Raw genomic sequence first — 21,887 nt, forward strand, 5'->3', positions numbered from 1 at the left:
CCTGGTTAACTTATTACTTTAAAATCCTGTATCTCGGCTCCTGTGTACTTATTTTTTTACCGCAATCGGATATTATTATTATTTTTTATTATAAGAGACTCCTGTGTGTGTAATGAGGGGATCACCGTGAGGACGGTGATCACGGAAAATATTTTGTGACTACTTGAAAAGTAGTACTAAAAAGCGCTGGCACTGGCTGTATACCCTGTTTTAAAAAACCTCTGGCACTCAATGTGTTAAGGGCTCCCAGGCCATACATAAAATATACATTAGAATTAATTCTACTGATCTTTAAAATTAACATTAAAACTGCCTATACTGTAGTATACCGTTTCTGTCACCTGCTCTCCCCCCCCCTCTCTCTCTCTCATACACACACATCCCTTAAATTGGGGCAGAGTGACAATGCAATCTGAGATGGACAATGTAAGACCAAGTAATATCCCCCACAAAGTGTATACATCTACATATGTGAAGCATTTAAATGGCATGTCTGACACCTGCAGAGGAAGTTGAAACTAGATGCATCATGTAGTAAACGTCTTTATTCTGGATACTTAAAACACTGACCTGACCCGCAGTCAGAGAACCCAGAGCAATACAGTCTGTTCTATTGGGTCAGATCATGTGTGGCCTGGTTATAAGCTCTGAAGGCACACAGCATAACGAAACAAAAACCTAAGCTTGTTTATGGCAGAGGCCCTGTTATATGGACCCTAAAGCTGCATACTACACAGTGCTTCCTGTTTGTTTCCAGTTATTTATGGGCACAGTTATCAAACTCCATGGGCCATAGCAGGTTAATTCACTGACATCTTGTGGTCGACATGGGAAATGCTGAAACAGATAAGATAAACAATGTCCTCTCATGGCAATGCTTTTATTTCTACAAGAACATGGATGTGTGTGTGCATGTGTGTGTGTGTGCGTGCTTGCATGTACTCACCCAGCGGTGGCTGCAGCATGCCCCCGTTCTTCTCGCAGTTGCCGATGGGCTGGATCTCGGAGGAGTCCACCAGGCGCCAGAAGTCGTTCTTGTTGTCGGAGCCGTCCAGCCGCAGGCGCAGCCGCGAGCCCGTCAGGCCGACCACGGTGGCGATGCAGGTGGAGGTGGTGTTCCGCGGGTCCTGGGCCTCCAGCTTCATGCCCGCCTTGAACTCGTTCACCGGTGGCGTGGCGCTCTGGGATGGGGGGGGGGGGGTTAGAAGCGGTGAGACGATTGGGAGAGAACGACAACAATGGCCTATCTGAGGCCAACCACTTAAGACCCAGTTTCCCCCGGAGAAAAAGAGACGTTTAGGCATAATGGCTGCACAGTAATGACTAAAATGATAACCGCAATCATTTTTTTCCCAGAGTGTGGTCATGATTATTAATCATAATCGTTAGACTAGGGAAATGATTTGAATGTACTTCTTTCTCTCTCACTATATACTACCAGTGGATGTGATAAAGTGATCAATGTGATTATTTCTTCCATAGTGTGGTCACGCTTATTAATCATAATCGTTACTCAATGATTCAGGGAAATTATATTCTAATTATTATTAGAATATATTATGGCCATTTAATGGCATGTGTTTGCTCATAAATGTTACAAATCAGTATAGTATCAGTTAACCCATTTTGGGCAGGAACCCCTATTTGTAACTATACCTTTCAGGACGGGACCCACTTTTGGGGTTCTTGTTGCTATGTACAGTATATAGCAACATAATTTTTTTTCAGAAAACTTAGGTTTTTCAGAAAACTTAGGTTTTTCAGAAAACTTAGGTCAGGATTTAGAAGGCGTTTTTTAGAATTGGCCTCAGGTCTAAATGGGTTAACATGAGTTTAATATGGAAGGTTGGATAAAGTAAGAGGAATAGATCAGAGGTTGGTTCTCAACCTTTTTTGAGATATGGACCACTACCATATTTCAAGCAATCTTAAAGGACCACCCCAACCAACCTTTAATTCACCTTAGCCCACATATCCCCACCCAACACAACAGTGGTCCCCAGGTTGATTCAGGGTGGTGGTCCCTGGTTCACAATCAGTTGAAAACCCCTGATTTAGACCAAAGAGCAGGCACTGACAACAGTCAATAGTATAGTCAATAGTATTGTCAATGCTTGCTAAATGGTACACCAAAATCAGAAGTACCCACTCTTAATCATATCATTGTAGCTGCAGCTGTTTTTACCCTGTTATAACACATCTGTGAAAATGGTCCATTGTCTCCAGCCTGATTGTTAACCCATTAAAACCAGGAAAGCATTTGTGTCTTTGTAGATTTTAGCATTGGCTATTAAAAAATAGCAGATATACAAGCTCATAGCACGTCACTTCTTCGTGGGTACTGAATGGGTACAAAATGGGGTACAAAAGCAATTCAAGAATGTGTGTCTCCCCATCTCCAGGACAGTGACCAGTAGAGATTGTGTGTTCATTTTTAGAGCGCGGCCGATGCCAGATCTTTGGATCTGATGCCGATCCCAATCCCTGACCCCTGATGATGGTGTTTGGACAGATATGTTGTCATAAAGTGCAAAATGTTCTGATCAATTTAACAACAGTTATTGATTTGATTCAAGTTTCTGTTTTGAAACATTTAAATTATAAGCAAAAAAAAATGTAATAAACACAAATACATTTATATTTAACCACTTATGACCTATTCAAAGATTCAAGATCAAGGTCAACAAAACAAAAGCTCACAATGCATCACAACAAAACGCGTTGTAAGCTTGCAGATCTGCAATTTTTTCAAATGTTCTCCTATAATGACATGACCAAAATAGGGGACACCAGGTCCCTTGTACGTCATCATGTCCCTTGTACACTTAGCGGTTAAAAATCGTCAAAAATCGTCAAATAATGGCCAAAGTATGGGGCCAAACCGATGCCTCGGTCTGGCTCTAGTAGTTCATTCACCTGTCTGAAGCAGGAGGCAGGTGCAGCACTGGCTCCAGTCTCCTTCAGGTATTTCTCCCAGCTGAAATGACCTGCGGGGTCAAACGGATGAGCACAAGATGGGCTGAATCACGTTACAGTACAATGGAGTACGGGTTACAGATCGTCGCTGTCAGGTGAAAACCTTGTCTGTCCAAAACCATTACTTTTAAGGAAATGGAAAAAGGAACCCGTGTTCCAGTGGATCCAATGTAGTTACCATTTAGTCACAAGCTCTTGTTAATTGGTTCAATATTTAAAACCCACAGACTCACTCAAACACTTTCACTTTCAAAACTTTTCAAAAACAGCAAACATAGCCAATCTACAAGCTTGCGTTGTGAGCTTGTAGATCGGATATTTTTTGCTACTTTTGCACGACACTCTTGTACGCCGAAGCATTAATTTAAAACGCTGTACTATTGTAGGGTAAAAGATGACCTTGTAGGACAGTAAAGGCTGCAGCATACAAAAATCATAACGGACGTCATAACAGAACGTCGGTAAGTGCCATGCTGACGTTCTGTTCTGTTCCGAACTAGTCGGCTAGTTACTGCTAGCCGGTCTAAACGTTCAGAACACAGAGCCTGTAGTAAGTATAAAATTGTGTTGACCTCTATGAACTTTGTTCGATTTAGCAAGCCTTGCTGAAAAGGTTTGCCGTCTGCAGCCTTAAGAGATTGCGTTTTGTCTTTTAGTGATTTGTAATCGAAATTTGACATACCGGTAAATTGTTAACTTGTGCAATTTTCTCCCACAACAGGAAATAAATTGAGACATAAGATAACTGAGGCAATTACACTGGCGTTTCGCCCCAACAATGCATGTCAGTGCTTGAGTGTAAGGGCTGTGACAATTAAACTAATCAATTCAACCAATTATTTTAAAAAAATAGCATTTTAATAAAATATTTTTTTATTTAATGTATTTCTTCGCTGGTGAACGTTACAGGAGTGCATATGATGTGTGATATGAAATGTAAGCTTATATTAACACAACAATTGTTTAGTTAACATCATTGACTGCATTCCAACCTATGTTTAAGGGCTTCTATTCTGGAAAAAAATGTACTTTCATTTGCTTGTTACTTCACCTTTGCGCAAGGGAAAGGGACAGTCAGTTATTAAACATTATTTAGCGTGTGTCCGATTATCATTATAGCCTTGAGTACTTGTGAGATATCTACAGATAACACTGAATAAATGATATACAGTACACACACATAACAGCAGATCTTTAAATACAGTAGCATAAATGGACCAAAAAGTCTAATAGGGCTGCAACTGTTAATCAAACTAATTGATTTATCAGATTATAATAATACATTTTCACGCTGTTTTGTTGACATTAAAAAATATGTTTTTTGTTTTTTTAACTGCTCTATTATTTGATTAATCAAAAAATAAATGGATAAAATAATCACTAAGACAATAGTGGATAGTTGCAGCCCTACTTCAGCGGTTTACTTGCTGTACCTCCTTGGTACTGGGAAGGCACCCGGGAGGGGCGTCCACTGCGGGCATGCTTGATCCGTCTGGCATCTTTCCACTCGATAGCTAAAGCAGAGAGTGATAAGAGAAGAGGTGCTTTGATAATAATAATAATGATACATTTATTATTGATGTGTCATTATAGGCAACACGTTGCATTGAGATGTATTGTGAGCTTGTAGATCTACCATATTCAATATTATTGCAAGACACCACTGTAAAATAACACTCACTTTAAAAAATATGTATATAAAAAAACACGCTTATCGATTACCCGATTAACCCATTAAGACCTGGAACGCATCTGTGTCACTTTTTGATTTGAGCTAAAAAGCATTATTTTACACTTAGGCTATTCAAAAATAGCAGATCTACAAGCTCATAGTGCGGCACCGAGTGCCACGCTACGAGCTTGTAGATCTGCTATTTTTGAAAAATCGAGAAGATTTGTACAAATGTCTTAATATATATATATATTTAAGCGAACATTTGTAACTCAAATCTTTGCTTCTGGGGGTCCCTGGAACAAAATATTTTGAGATGGGGGTCCACGGCCAAATAAATATAATTTTGGGGGTCCTTGACATGAAAAAGTTTGAGCACCACTGATATAGAACCATACGTTTTTTCAGAATACTGTTGGGATTTAGAAGACATTCTTAATGGGTTAATTGAAAAAGCAAGCGATAGAATAATCACTAAAGAGATAACTGCAGCACTATATAATACTACATCATTTTTTAACAGCAATATGTTTACAAGTTGCCTCACTTCTTTGCTGAATTCGTTCCACAGACAGAGAAAAGCCTATAGGAAGAGATAAAAGGCTTACCTTTCTGTGGCACCGGCTTCCTCATGCTCCAGCGTTACTGACCAAGTTCACGACAACAGCGATCTCTCTAAAAGACAGAGAAAAGCATCTAAAGCAGCAGCAGCCACGCTTTGGTGGAGTTCAACAAAAAGGCGCACAACTGTTTCGTTCACAGACGATAGTTAGATGAGCTGCAAAGTCATTGTAATGAGGTGTCATTGGTTCTCAAAGTGGGGTACGGGGACCCCCAGGGGTACTTGAGGGGGTTCCAGGGGGTCCCCAGCTAAATGAAGGATAGTTAGGAACCAAATGGGCCCTTATGGGTCTGTAACTCAGAGAGTGTACAAATGGAACCGAATGGACCCGTTCCATTTGTACACTCTCTGAGTTAAATTAACATTGATTTTACAATATAAATTGGGGTCCCAGGGATAGAAATGCCATTAAATGGGGGTCCGTAGCCCTAATGCATGTCAAACTGGGGGTCCTCTTGAAATTAAAATGTTGAGAATCACTGGTAGCTAGCATCGAAAAAATCTTCTCTTATGGGGGTCCCTGGCATATCTTTTGAAATGGGGGTCCGTGGGCTAATAAGTGTCAATTTGGGGGTCCTTGACATGAAAAAGTTTGAGAACCACTGTACTATGTAATGCCACTCTGTCCACAATGACTCAAAATGTATCATTAGAAAACTACAAAGGGCCATGAAACTTCATATGAGAGATCTCATAAGCCTTGTTCAGCAGCCTGATGACAGGCGGTGCTGTCAGGCTGGTCTCAGGGCACTCAGGCCTACCTGTGGAATATACCAGGGACAAGTGACTTGGATTTAGCTCTACCTTGGACCTAACTGTGGATTATACCGACAAGTGACTTGACTTTTTTCTTTGCTCTTCCTCGTGGACCTACTTGCGGATTATACCAGTGTCAGTCTACTTTATGTGGATTATGCGGTCGACACACGCTGACATTTTGCACCTTAATCCCATGTACAACGCACTGACTTGTCTTTTTTAGGTATTTTTTTTCCTAGCACCTTAACTAACGTCCATAAGTATATCGTGCACAGTATATGCACAGTGCACCTTATATATTATCTCATGTGATGTGACATTACATTCTGATTCTGATTCTCTAAGTCTACAGACATATTTGTGTTTCGATATTGGCTGTTGTTGTAATGGTTGTTGGAATTGCAGTATATTTGTCTGACAACCACTGTACGGTACAAAATGAATTTCCCGAAGGACTAACAACTGTCTATCCATCCATGATGGTTAAAGGCTGAGGCCAAGGACGGTCAATTAACATGAGACTGCTTGCATTTGAAAGCTTGTCTTGAAAGCTTGTCTTAAGTTCACTTCCCCGCCTTATGTTTCCTAGATGACATGAGATAATGATGTAAATTTATATAATAGTTTGACCTTTCACGGCTCAAAGACCAGTGCACACAGCACACTTCTAGGTTGCCCTCGTTTACACTTTATTGCGCTTTATCTATCGTTACACAATGCATCACGGCCAAGAAAGGCCCCACAAAACAATCACAACACCCAATATAACAATAATTAAAGGGTGCAAATACGACAGGAGGCTAAAGACATGCTACTTCTACTTGTTGAACTGTATTGTAGCCCTTCAAAGGCAGTCTGTACCTAGCCTTGTTAGCGCGCTGGCCTGCTGTCCTCTAGGCAGGCAGGGGGCCGCAGTGGGAGGCAGATGGGAGGTTACAACAAAAAGGGTACCCCAGCTGTCAGCCTGCCCTAGTCAGTCACCCAAAACACACTACACAACATTCAACAGGCTAACTGACTGACTCGGTTAACTCAACTCTGCAGGATATTATCTACTTAACACGTGGCTGCAGCAGGCGAGTACAACTGAATACGCAATAAGCCTAATTAAATCCACTGAAATCCCTGAATTAACAAAATGGTCATTATATCAATCAACCGGAAAGAATGAATGTTAGTGTGTGGAGAGGTTGAGCTTTGAGGTTCTGTGACCCCTGTAAACTCAACCTGGGGTTAGGCACTTAGACACAACATACAGGTCAATGGGTCAAACGGATGTAAACAAACACTTCAAACCACTGTTTCCCTACAAATAACCACGCACAATCGCACATACAGCCATACTGGTGTCTTAACGTTATAGCTTTTAAATACAAAAGTCTAAATAACTAATCATTGATAATAGCTAAGGAATAGGGTATGTTTACATCCAATACTATTGACTGCTACACTACACTACTTCTGTCTTCAACATGCAGCTGCCTTATAAATATAAACAAATCCATACCATCTTCATCTGACAAAAACATCACAACTCAGCCAGTCACAGACAAACCAACTTTCTGGCCAATGTTTTCCATAATAATGGAACAATCCAGCTATACTACCACTGCACAAAACTGACTCATACAGAGCTGAATAAACCATTAATACGGAATCAATGCGTGCTTCACATACCTTAAACCTTCATACCAGTGTAGTAGGAAACGCTGCTCTCTCCTCTTCCCAGTTGATTTTTCCTCCTCTTCTCTTCCTTTCAATAGAAGTGCGCCTTTTTCTTGCGTCAAGGGGGGAAGGACGGCGTCCAAATGAAAGGCTGCCTCCCTCCTTTTTCCCCGTCTGGGGAAAAGAAGAAAAAAAAGTGACAGGAGGGGGAACTGACTGGTGCACTGTTTCCCAAACAGTGGGTCGGGACCCGTTTGAGGTTCACGAGTACATTTCAAAACATTAAAAAAAAGAGGAAAATAAATCTAAAAATGCAACATTTTTCATGAATTAAAAACAAAAATAATTTAGAAAAAAAAATAAAGAAATTCCATAAATTAGAAAACAAATGTTTAAGAAGTAGTGAAATTAGCCGATCTACAAGCTCACAACGCCACGCTTGTAGATCTGCTATTCTTTACTAGTTTGGGTACCGGGCAAAACGTCTAATTTCTCCTTTGGGTCTCAACTCTTGAGCTAAAAGGTTTGGGAACCAGTGGACTATTTAGTGGCATTAAATAGACAAGCCCACGAGGCTATATAACTTCTTTAATAAGCTAATAACAAAGTTGAGAGACTAATAAAAGTGCTCAAACAGAACAAAAAACAAAGAAAGAAACCTCGTCTTCAAAGTCTCCCTGAGTGTGTGAGTGAGTCAGGCTGACACATGATGATGTGAAGCAGCAGAGAGAGAGAGAGAAGGATGGCATGCAAACACGCTGTCAACACAACACACGGCGCCCGAAAAAAAAACAGCCGATCCACAAGATCTAACCGCTGCACGGACGCCGCGCACTGTGAGCTTGTAGATCGGCTATTTTTTTTCCCCCGGCGCGCGCGCCACAACAACGCCGTACGACGAGGTATATGATAAACGAAGCGTTTCGCCTCATTCAAAATACAAAAGCTAACAACACATGGAAGCTCTCTCTCTCCCCAACAACCAGGCTGTTATTACTACATTACTATCGCTATAACACTTACATGAGAGCTGTTTACAAGCTCATTTAAACGCCCAATGTTCAGTTTTATATGCTCTTAAACCGCCATTTGAGACGTAGCTCTATAGTCGTTCCAAAGGAGGATATTTATATAAAAACGTGTCCCTCCAAAAAAAACGCGTCGCTCGCGCGGGGACGTAACAGGCTGCAATGCCTGTGTGCTGCTGCTACATCCCACAAGCTATGCTATGCTAACCACACACACATACACACACATGCCCGTAGACGCTATCCCAACATGCTAGCTGGCTAGCTCGTTGACCTGATTATAAATATTAGCATTAGCAATGTATGAGCGTTGTGCCCAGCGCCTTCAACGTGCAAGTTACACTACTGTCCCGACCGTGAGGGGCCATTAACACTGAAGTCGTGCATAATAAGGGCGAGGTGTTGCTTTTGCACCTCCGCCCCGTGTTTACCTGGCTTTGTAATGTTTGTGTTATTTTTTTTTTCTGATGTGGATTTAGTGCCTGTCCGCCATTTTTCCCCCTCTACGCGATGAGGAGGGGGGTGTTTTGCCAACATTGCTGGGCAGACACACACTAGACTGGAAAGGAGGGCTGGAACAACAGGGAGTCACTGACCCCTGGCGGCCGAAATGTGTTATTGTCCGAAATGTGTTTGATTTGTGATGATGCGGATGTAAGAGGGTATTAAGTTAACCTATGGTATTAACTAGTAACAACTATAGAGTTTAGGTCAGTGGTTCTCAACCTGTGGGTCCCCACCTGATTTTTTTGGGGTCCCCAGATGACAGTGAAGTGACAATTTAATAGTAAAAAAATAGGCTTAAAGGGGAAATCCACCCATTTTCAATATTTAACTATGTCATTAATATAGCATAAAGGAGTTGTGTGGAAATAAGAAAAAATTTAAAAAAAAAATAACATTGCAAAAAAATTTAACATTGCAAAAAAATTAACATTGCAAATTACACTGTGATGACTCATCATGGTGTAATTTGCAATGTTAATTTTTTTGCAATGTTAATTTTTTTTGCAATGTTAATTTTTTTTAAATTTTTTTCTTATTTCCACACAACTCCTTTATGCTATATTAATGACATAGTTAAATATTGAAAATGGGTGGATTTCCCCTTTAAGTGATTCAAACCAGGAAGAGACAACATTTATGCCATAATTATTACGATATCCAAAATCCCAGATGATATCCATTCATCACAAAATCGATATAATATGATATATTGCCCAGCCCTAGTTAACAGTCATTTATAACTTTACCAACTACAGAAAATAACTGCAGAGACAATTATTTGTGAAAATGTCACATTTGGTTATGAATAATAGAAAATGTATTACAGAATATTCATATTCATGATTATTGCACCTATTCCTATACCATTATTATAGGAAATAAATATGTTTTGCCTTCTGTAGACCAATTAAAAAGAAGGTTTCAAAATCTAGTTGCTCTATTTTAATTGAACCACTTTAACACTTCTGTCCCTATGTTGGCAAGTTATTATAGGCAAACATTCGCAAAAGATTTCAAATAATAACTTTTTTCAATAACAGCGGAAATAGCAGTTCTACAAGCTCACAGTGCATTGCAACGCATTCCGAATTCGCAGAGCGACTATTTTCGCAATTCATCATGCAGAAGGGCGAACATGAAGAACATGGGCCTTAAAGGGTTAGTTCAGATTTTTTGAGTATTTTCTGTAGGAAATACTTACCATTAATGTAGTGGTTGCAAAGCTATTAATTGATTGCCCGAGTCCCATGTGGTCCGGTTCTGATGAATATGAAGTAGTTCCGGTAGATTAGTAGATTTGGTGGGGGCCGCTCATTAAAAATAAATTAATTTAAAAAAACTAGCGTTATTTGTATTGTTGACCTATTTCTACCATATAGTGCAGGTTTCGTTCAATTTCGACCCCTCTGTCACATGGTACTATTTTTTGTGTCATATATTTTGTGCGTGAGTAGGCTGCCGCGGCGCAGTGATTCTGGACACAAACATTAGTACCATGTGACAGAGGGGTCGAAGTTGAACGAAACCTGCACTATATGGTAGAAATAGGTCAACAATACAAATGACGCTATTTTTTTTTACTACATTTTTATCCCGCGATTTTGTAACCCTATTTTTTACACCCAGTGCCAATTGTCTATGTAATCCTGGGCACTACCTTCCCTCTGCCAACCTAGGGAGGCCAGGGCCGAGCTCATGCCTCCTTCAATGCATGAGAGCCAACTGACCTTCTTATCACCTGACAGGGGAGAGTTTCCCTGGTTGGACGTAGCGCGTGGAAGGAACACGTTATTCCAACCAGTTCCCTTCCCCTCCATCAGGCGCCCTGGTTGGCCAGGGGGAGGCAGTATAGTGACCAGGATTACTGCATGTTTTTGTGAGGGTACCTACCCTAGGAGACACGGGGAGAACATGCAAACTCCACACAGAAAGGCCCTTTCGCCAATCCCACCTAGGGTATGGGCACTGATGACGCGGAGGAGAGAACACGCCCCCAGCGCCCACAGCGTCCCCTGCGGGAATCGAACCCAGGACCTTCTAGCTGTGAAGCGACAGCACTACCGACTGTGCCACCGTGCCCCCTGTTGACGCTAGTTTTTTTAAATTAATTTATTTTTAATGAGCGGCCCCCACCAAATCTACTAATCTACCGGAACTACTTCATATTCATCAGAACCGGACCATAACTCTGACCACGGGACTCGGGCAATCAATTAATACCTTTGCAACAACTACATTAATGGTAAGTATTTCCTACAGAAAATACTCAAAAAATCTGAACTAACCCTTTAAAGCATTAACTAGGTGTCAGGCACTCGTGAAAATGACTCAGACACAGACACAAAAGACATAAAAGGGTTTTAATATCCAAAATCAAAACAGGCAAGGAGCAGGCACTAATCAAATGTGTGGGCCCCTCCTCTGTATTTACAGCAGTGATTCTCGCTGGGTTTTTAGGCCCTGACCCTTCAAGGGCTCCTGGGCTCCAAGGGCTCCTGGGGCCCTTCCATATATGATGGAATATGATTAAGGATTTCATATCATACACACCATACCTGTAACTTTCAGTAGCCCCCCACCCCCCCAAAAAAAAAACCCATTTTTGGGGGGGGGTTAATCCGTCCCTGAGTCAAGGGCGTGGCAAAAAAATCTCTGTCGTCTAAAAAAACGAAACAACTTTCAGTAAAAAGTCAAAAACTTGGCTTGAGCTAGGCTTGAGAGCTTGGGGTTAAAGGAGTAGTTCACCCAAAAAATTACTTATTTTCTATAAACTACACACCCCATGAAGCCTTGAATTCATGCAGTTTCTTTTGTTTTTGTGGCATTCCTAAGCCAATTATTTGATGACCGTCTCCTACCGGCTAATGTATCCAGAGACACAAAGGAGACTCTTTGTGTCTCCTACCAGAAATACACACGGTCATCAAATGATTGGCTTAGGAATGCGACAAAAACAAAAGAAACTCCATGAATTCAAGCCAAGGCTCCATGGGGTGTGTAATTGATTTTTTTTTAAAAGTACTTTTTTGGCATGATTGCAGGTGAATAAATGCAGGTGGTCACACTGGCAGGAAGCAGATCTAAACATACCACCTAGGTCAGACTGTAGAAAATGATAGCATTCACGCCATGGGTATTCAACAGGGGGTCACTGTAGGGGGGCCACCAAATTATAGTTTGATAGGAAAATTGATGTATGTCTGAAAATACACTTCAACAATCTAACTTATTATTAGAAACGATGAACTGTATAAAAAAACATACCATTTACACAACACAAGCTATTGTAAAGGATCTGGCTCAGAAAGTGATGGACCTACTTGGTCTGGAAAGCTTTTAGCTTTTTGCAAACACATTTCTTCTCTATAGTCAGGGACCCAGTCACCAAGCATTTGAGAGGACCTGTGATGTCATGCTATACTTTTTGTTTGTGTTTTTTCTATTCATTTAGTCATTAAGGTCCACAGCCTGCTCTGCCAGAAACATCGCAAAAAGAAGTCATGGCCATTTTTGTATAATGGAGCTATTTTTTGTCTTTGTGATGTGATTAAATCACATTTATGCTTCCCAGATACACAAAATACACGTGTGAACAACACCAAGTCAAGAAATACACTCACAAAACCTTTCCAAATGATTTATAAGCATTTGCACCCGTTCTTTTTGCATTCCCATCTTTACTTCAATAGAATCACTGGCACATAGAGAAGTAATGTGGCCTGGCGATGGATGTGGCCAAACACCCAAGTGTTATTATTTGCCAGGCTAACTGGCTTGTATAATGGCTGATGGACTTTCATAGACTCCCAGTAGCCTAGCGGTTGAAGAGGCTTTATTAATAACGAGGCAAAACCTGTACCCCCCCAAAAAAACTTGGGGTAGGTATAATCCTAAAGGAAGAGTATATCAACAGGTTGAGTTGAAGATAAGGTCAGACAAATATCGAGCATTTGTGTCCGGGTAGCTCAGTTGGTAGAGCACCTGCCTTTTGACCTCAAGGTCATGACCTCATGGGTTTAATCCCGGGCACCGTCAACTCAGCGTATGAGTAGCATGTGTGGCAAGTACTTGTAGCTGTTGCTGTCTTTGTGAAGACAGAGAAAAATATCAAATGGTGGAAGAAGAAGAAAGAACAATGCAGTGTGGAGCCCCAGGGAGGAGATAGGAAAGGCAGTCAGAGAGATGAGGAAAGGAGGCAGGGTGTACAAGGAGATGAGGGGTAAGGCAAAGAGAGAAAAGGCGAGGGCTAAGGAAAAGAGTATATGAAGAGCTGTATGAGAGGTTGGACAGAAAAGGACCTATACAGAGGCACCGAGATGGGAAGAATGTGCAACAGTTCAAGGTGATAAAGGATAGAGATGGAAATGTTCTATAGCAAGCGAGGACAGTATGTTGAGGAGATTGAAGGAGTGCCATACTCTGGCAAGTTTTGTCATGGCTGATGTGTTGCTATGCCAATTTTTGTTGTTATTTATTTTGCGGAGCTGCCATCCTCACTTACAAAGGACCCAAGGTATTTGAAGTCCTTTACTTCGTCCAGTGTTTGCCCGTTCATTGTGATGTTCATGTTGGTTGGTGTTAGATGGTTGTGTGGCTGTTGTTGACCAGGATCTTACTTTTCTCTTCACTTATCTCCATGCCATATTATGCTCTCGCTACCACAGCAACCAATGGAGGATAGGGTTGACGATGTCTGAATGCACAAATCTGATCTGATAACGGTGTCGACAGTCAGTCCTAAAGATCAGATTTGAGAGACAAATCGGATTTGCTTGCAGTCTGAACATATATAGCCTCAGTGACCGTAAAGACCCCGTCACATACAAACCTGAAACAGCTTTGAAATACAGTGCAATAAATCCAATACAGTACATCTTAACCCATGAAGACCTGGAACGCATCTGTGACACTTTTTGATTTGAGCTAAAAAGCATTATTTTACACTTTGGCTATTCAAAAATAGCAGATATAGAAGCTCGTAGCGCGGCACCGAGTGCCACGCTACGAGCTTGCAGATCTGCTATTTTTTTTTTATCGTGAAAATGTGTGCAAATCTTTGAATAGATATATTTTGAAGCGAACATTTGTAACTCAAAATCTGCGCTTCTGGGGGTCCCTGGAACAAAATATTCTGAGATGGGTCAAATACATATAATTTGAGGGTCCTTGACATGAAAAAGTTTGAGCACCACTGATATAGAAACATACGTTTATCAGAATACTGTTGGGATTTAAAAGACATTTCTAGAATCGGCTTCAGGTCTTAATAGGTTAAAAGAAAGAAAGAAAGAAAGAAAGAAAGCAGCGTACGCGTGAAAATGAGAAACGGTGGCCGATTTGGTAATGCCATGCCAATTACGCCTCGGATAGCAACTGTAACCATGTGATTTGGAGGAACACCCAGAGGTTTCAGTTGTGTGCAATGGTCACCTGGCAGCAAGCATTAATGCCCATTTTCAGCCTACGGTGGGCAGGCCACGGCCCAGTGGCCCCCTGCACCCCAGGCAATTATGTTTGGTTTCACACGGTGAAAAGGGTTAATTGGCGGCGCCCACGCGCCTGATTGGACCTGCTTCACGCCTGTCGGCCTTCATTGCATCAAAGGAGACCCCTCAGTCCATCAGAAGCCTATCTGAGTCATTATTCTCCACACAGACAACGTGCACACGCACGCACACACAGCCTGTAGGGCTTATAGACAATACCTTGTGTGTATCATGTGGAGTGTACTGTACACACACTCCCACACTCACTCTGTTTGTACACTCTCACGTTGTCCGTGCACTATGAACATGCGCACGCGCGCGCGCACACACACACACACACACACACACACACACACACACACACACACACACACACACACACACACACACACACACACACACACACACACACACACACCACTCTAAAATCTCCCTAGGCACACAGGCAGGCATAATAAGAGTGCTCACTCACTCTCAACATAACTGTTAATAGTTCCGAGTAAGAACACTAGGGGTCAGTGTTGTTTTATCCAATTACCATGCATCAACTCTCCATGGGTTCCCCCTCCTCAATATACATGCACTTTGCTTCATTATTCTAATTATTATATTCGTACAGCTCTGGCACTCTTGCTAATTGTCTGTACTTTTAAATACCGTCTTGCAACTTCACTACACTGTAAAATCCAGTGTTATTTCATACGGTGTCAAAATGGACCTTGACTTATTTTTTATATTTCAGACTTAAATGAACTTTGGATATTGCTGTGTGTACCTTATAATGACTTTTGTTGTTGTTGTTCCTGTAATCACCCATATGGATATTCCTTACAATTGCACCATTTCTACAATTGTGTTTTGATCCTTTAACATGACAGCTGGATCAATACCTGACACATTTGTTCATCGATTGGTCATGTTTATACCTCAGCGTTGTGTCACATCCTTCGTCATGTACTCCACTTTGTGGAGACATGTGTTGTGCAACGCCCAGTGGTGTACAGTAACTAAGTACATTTACTTGAGTAATGTAGCCTACTTAAGTAAAACATTTTGGAGTAATTGCAGTTAGTACATTTCAAATAGAAATATTGTACTTTTGACTGCAGTATAGCTACATTTACAGCAAGGGACAAGGGAAAAATAGTGAAAATAGCCAGCCGTGAGCTTGTATATCGGCTATGTTCACTGTTTCCGTTTACATTTACATGGTTGAAATGTATATTTCAACACTGCAATGAAGAAAATGTAGGCTACTTTGTAATTTGTACTTTTGAACACTTGAGTATTTAATTGAGCATATGCTTTGCCCACCACCACTGGTGCATGCCTCTTGTGTGCCTGTGTGGGGGGAAAAAATAGGCGATCTACAAGCTCACAATGTGCCACGATGCAAAGCATCGTGAACTTGTAGATCAGCTATTTTCGGTGCGCAACACCGGCACGCAACAAAGTATACATGAGGCTTCAGGATCTCCATGTGGTTTCGCTTCGTTATTAATAAAGCCTCTTGAACCGCCAGGCTACTGGGAGTCTATGAAAGTCCATCAGCCATTATACAAGCCAGTTAGCCTGGCAAATAATAACACTTGGGTGTTTGGCCACATCCATCGCCAGGCCACATTACTCCTCTATGTGCCAGTGATTCCCAACCTTTGGGCTTTGTTGAGAAAATGACCTGGTATTCTTTAAAACATTGAAAAATGTGTTTTCGTAGTGATACCATTAAAAAATAAGTACAGTACATGCTATGTTGGTTCCTTTTATACAAGCCATGAGGAACACAATCGATTGATCGATCATTACAATAAAAAATGCCCTGGAAATGACCACCCATCCTTTAATCCTTCCTTTAATCCAAGCCAGAGCACAGTCGATTGATCATTGAAATGAAACATGCTCTGAAAAGGCCCACCCATCTTACCACGCCCATCTGACCACACGGCAGCCAGCCGGCTGACCTAAGAGGTCAAATGGGTGGGCCGCGAACGCTTTCAAGATTTTCAAGCGGGCCTTGAACCAGAGAAGGTTGGGGATCAGCTGCTCTCCATATAACATTCTTTTCTCAAGGTTGAAAAAAAAAAATCTAAGACCACAAAAGAAATCTTCCCGTCAAAATAAGTTGGACGATATTGACAGGATACGTCAGGCTTAAATTTTATGACTCTTCATAGAGGGAAAAAAAAAACATCTCAAATGCTCCAAGCCAATACTTCAATTCAAACCACGTTACACACATGGCAATCATTTGAAGAAATTCTCAAGTTCGAAATGCAGTCAAATTTCAAGCAAATGTCTTTTGATCACCTATGAGAGCAATTCAGGTGAACAAATGAACTCAAGACTATACCGACACAGAGGCAATATGCAGCCTATACAGCATGGTTCTCAATAATGTGGGCTAAAGGGGAACCCCAGGTGACCTTGAGGGAGTTCCAGGGTGTCCCCACTACAGCTGTATAGCTGATAGAACAACGGGGGATTTTACAGTCTAGATGATTGGGGTCCCAGAGATGAGATGAACTCATTAAGACCGGGAACGCATCTGTGTCATTTTAGATTTCTTTGGCAATTCAAAAATAGCAGATATACAAGCTCTACGAGTTTGTAGATCTGCTATTTTTGAAAAATCGTGAACATTTGTGCAAATTTTTTTATGCCTTTATTTAGAGGGGGATGGGGAAAGTAGGCTGACAGGAAATGGAGAGAGAGATGGCCGGGTGACAAGCAGCAAAGGTCGTCGGGAGCGGAAGTCGAACCTACGACACGCTGTCAGGCTTTGCAGCCTAGGGTGCCTGGACCGCCACGCTACGTCCCAGGACCGTATATATCGATTTTTAAAGCGAACATTTGTAACTCAAATCTTTGCTTCTGGGGGTCCCTGGGACAAAATATTTTGAGATGGGTGTCCGTGGCCAAATGCATCATTTTGGGTGGTCCTTGACAGGAAAAAGTCTGAGAACCACTGATATAGCAACAATAGCTTTTTCAGAAAACTGTTAGGATTTAGAAGACATTTGTATAATCGTATCTCAGGTCTTAATGGGTTAAAAAAAAAAAATCATATCAAACAGGGGTTCGTGGGCCTAATGCATATCAAAGTACGGTGTCCTTGAAATACTGGGAATCACTGGCCTTAAGAGAGGGAGTTAGAGGCTACAGAACTATATTGCCAGGAGAATGTGAATTCTTATGTGTCAGATCTGTTCTGTTGTCGGTATGGGTTTCTTTCGGCGTGTGGAATGTAGCCTATCACTTGCTCTTTTCAATTCATCTCGCTAATTGAATGTGGCTCCCGGCGTTGGAGACGCCGTGTTGGAATGGTGGACATACGGCCGTACGTAGGTGGGAAGCCCCTGTGGGCTTTGCTCTCATCACTTTACTTACAGCGAGGATCTTTATCCCACCGTTGTTCTCTCACTTCCAGAAAAGACTTGCTTCCATGCTCTCTCTCACGCACGCACACACACACACACACACACACACACACACACACACACACACACACACACACACACACACACACACACACACACACACACACACACACACACGTGCAAACTTGTGTCACATACACGTGCACACACACACACACACACACACACACATATGCACGTTGGTGCATACTTGTGTCACATACACGTGCATGCCAGTGTCCTCACAAGTGTGGATATGGTACACACTCACATAAACATAGAGTGGGAATATATATATAGTGTGTGTGTGTGTGTGTGTGTGTGTGTGTGTGTGTGTGTGTGTGTGTGTGTGTGTGTGTGTGTGTGTGTGTGTGTGTGTGTGTGTGTGTGTGTGTGTGTTCCAGCCTGACTATGCCTCAGAGGACTTCAAGTTTGTTCCACAGACAAGGACACACACACACACACACACACACACACACACACACACACACACACACACACACACACACACACACACACACACACACACACACACACACACACACACACACACACACACACACACACACACACACACACACACACACACACACACACTTTGCTATCTCTGCTGGCTTCCTGGGAGGGACGTGCGAAGGAGAGAGCGAGAGCATATGTTGGATAGACGTTTGTTGGAGGGAGGGGGGTAGGAGGGGGGGGGTGATAGTTCTCTTTGGATGTTGTCTTACAGCCTCCGACAGCGTGCCACAGAAAAGAAGGCATTTTTCGTCCAATTTATTAATCCTTTTAGGCAATGTTCTCTGTTCAGAAATGCAAATTGAATCAATCTGAGGCTGACTTTAAGACTTTTCAAGTGGGATTTAATTAGAAGCCAGGGCCTGCAGTTTTTAATGAGAGAGGGGGTGGAGAGATGGAGAAAGAGGCAGAGAGAAAGCGAGAGGGAGGGTGGGTGGGTTTGCGGTTTTGATCTGGGGGTCCTGCTGGAGAAAGGATACACAGCGCACACACACACACGCAAACACAACACAACACAACACAACACACATGCAGCCCGTTCTCACACATACATACACACACGCACACACACACACACACACACACACTAATGCACGCACACACACACACACACACACACACACACACACACACACTGACACCCATGCATGCGCGTGTGCACGCACGCACACACACACACACACACACATACATACCACACGCCCTGTATACAGAGCCGAGTGTGAGGCGGATGCCCGCTGTTTCTTTTCTTTTTTCTTTTTTCTCCAGTTGCTTCATCTCCATGTTGTGAGAGTTCAACCAGAGATCTTTGCTGCTTCGACACACATCTTCTCCCCCCATCATGCCATCATACTCTCTCTGACACATTTCACTTTGGCCAACGGTAGATCACTCTAATTGTGCAGGGCAGCCCCAAGGTGTGAATGCATGGAACTGTATGAACGTGAAGCCAGGCATCATGTGCGCTCGACTAAACCTTCTCTGGATAATAAAAAAAAATCAAAGCACAGCTTTTCAACATATGATGATGATGACATTAAACGATGCAGGTCGGCAGTGGTTCAGGAGGTATAGAGTGGCCGGCCTATGGGAGCTGGAAGGTTCCTGGTTCGATCGCCGTGGCTCCTCCTGACTGCATGCCGATGTGTCTTTGAGCAAGACACTATAGAACTTCTTCCGATGCCGCTTTGCATGATTGCAAGGCACTTCCACTGTTGGGAAGGCTTTGCTTCTTGTGAATGTGTACCGCTTAACACGTATTGTGTAACAGTGTTCCGCCATTGTGGTGTGTGTTGAATGGGTGAATGTGAAGTACATTGTAAAGTGCATTTGAGTGGTTGGAAAAGACTAGAAAAAAGCGCTATATAAATGCAGCCCACTCATGATAGTAGCCCACATCTCAGTCAAGTTCCCCCCCCTCCACACACACACACACACACACACACACACAGGCCAGTACAAATTGTCCTATTTTAATTGGGTTTGCATCATGCAGATCGCTTGAAACGCAACCTTGGCGGCGCCTGCACTACACCTGCCGCTCTGTGCGGTTCATTCACGGGAGTTCAAAGCTAGAGGGTTACGTAAGGCCACATGCAATAAACCCTCTATAGGCGCCCTGACTGAAAATCTAGGCTATTGTTTCTCTACTTGTGTGCAGAGAGCATGTATTTTTGGTGTTGCATGTGTCGTTGTACACATATGAGCTTGTGTGGGTGTACATGTGTCTGCATTGTGCATGAGTGAGTCAGTGTTGCCAGATTCTGTGAGAGAAACAAGCAACCGGGTCTAGGAAAACAAGCCCCAAAAAAGCGACCATGGGCCACATGAGCACTTTAAACATATGCGTCAGCTATTTGAAAATAGCCGATCTACAAGCTCACAACGCGTCGCGATGCGACGCGTTGTGAGCTTGTAGATCTGCTATTTTCAAATAAAATCTTGGGGGGAAATTATTGCGAACGCGGGAGGAGGCGCGGCGAAGCCGCGCCTCCGACCAAGTGGAGCTTACTATGTAACCCTGCTTGGGTTGTGTCTCTGTGTCTCTGTGTCTCCGTGTGCACTGCCTGTGTGCACTGCCTGTGTGCAGCTCCTCTGAGATAAGTAAATGTCCAATATAGACGTACCATACATCAAATGAAAGGTCTTTGAAAACTGAACACACCTGTCAAGGTTGCGTTTAAGCCCGCCCCTTCCCCCGGAAGCCACGCCCCGGAGAAGGCTCCTAAAAACTCCCCATTGAAACCCCATGTTAAATGAAAAGTGCCCGAATCGCTCCCAAACTTTTTCTACCCCCCCTAAGTGGGGGTCTACGAACAAATACATCGGGCTCGGATTTTGGCTCCGCCCCCCGGAAGTGGGTGAAACAGGCACTTCAAACACTTTGTTGAATTGTTCAAAAACATTCCAAGTTTTTTTTTTGGGAATTTGTATTTTTCTAAGATGCTCCTTTTAACGCAGATTTTAAAAAAAAAAAAAAAAAAAATGTATTGGTTACTTTTTTTTAAATATTTGTTTTCATTCTTTTTTTTCTTTTTTTGCGTTCGCTTACCGCGTTCGCGCGTCTTACTTGTAATAAGCAGATCTGGCAACACTGGTGTGAGGACATCTGTGAACGTGTTTCTGTGTACTCTGTACTGTGTGCGTGTGCGTGTGCGTGTGCGTGTGCGTGTGCGTGTGCGTGTGCGCGTGCGTGTGTGAGCGAGCCGTGCACACACAGAGCGTGAGTGCCAGCTTATTTTGGTTATTTGTACCCTGCTGGACCTGCCTGCCTCTATAGCTTGTAAATTCTCAGAACAGACATCCGTGCCCATTCCAAGCAGTCCCCCCCATCTTGCTTGTTGAGAAAAGCCAGTCCTCACAACATGCATACATCAGAGATTTCACTGCCATTTGGCTGCTGTCACGTGCCTTGGCTGTTACATTTTGGGGGAAATATGGTGCCGTTAACCCATTGATACCTGGAACGCATCTGTGTCACTTTTAGATTTCTTTAGGCTATTCAAAAATAGCAGATATACAAGCTCATAGCGCGGCACCGAGTGCCGCGCTATGAGCTTGTATATCTGCTATTTTTGAAAAATCAAGGAAAAAAAATTGGGTTTTTTTTTTCAATTTTTTTTTAGGATTTAGAAGACATTTCTAGAATCTTCTCAGGTCTTAATGGGTTAAAAGGGGTGAAGCCGGTCTGCGGTGTCGGGGTGTGGTTTCGGAGCTCACGCTCTCTCTCTCTCTCTCTCT

At 42.5% G+C, this 21,887-nt stretch overlaps 1 protein-coding gene across 5 annotated transcripts in view; it reads right to left on the reverse strand.

Moving 5' to 3' along the window:
• Positions 1-9,269, reverse strand: part of LOC308084266 (polycomb protein SCMH1) — a 38,199-nt gene extending 28,930 nt beyond the window's left edge. For 3 of the 5 annotated variants that reach the window (XM_080426827.1, XM_080426826.1, XM_080426824.1), the window contains exons 1-6: positions 9,154-9,269; positions 7,707-7,868; positions 5,257-5,323; positions 4,410-4,490; positions 2,917-2,987; positions 947-1,181 (exon numbers count right to left, since the gene is read on the reverse strand). In XM_080426827.1, the coding sequence (XP_080282953.1) occupies positions 947-1,181; positions 2,917-2,987; positions 4,410-4,490; positions 5,257-5,281 (412 nt within the window). In that variant the 5' untranslated portion in view covers positions 5,282-5,323; positions 7,707-7,868; positions 9,154-9,269. Of the gene's footprint in view, positions 1-946; positions 1,182-2,916; positions 2,988-4,387; positions 4,491-5,256; positions 5,324-7,706; positions 7,869-8,717; positions 9,121-9,153 lie in introns of those variants that run through there. The other 2 variants (XM_080426825.1, XM_080426828.1) reach the window with 2 other exon arrangements.
• Between the last annotated feature and the right edge of the window lie 12,618 nt (positions 9,270-21,887).

The sequence above is a fragment of the Gymnoscopelus braueri genome, assembly GCF_963280865.1.
Source record: "Gymnoscopelus braueri genome assembly, chromosome: 4".
NCBI lineage: Eukaryota > Metazoa > Chordata > Actinopteri > Myctophiformes > Myctophidae > Gymnoscopelus > Gymnoscopelus braueri.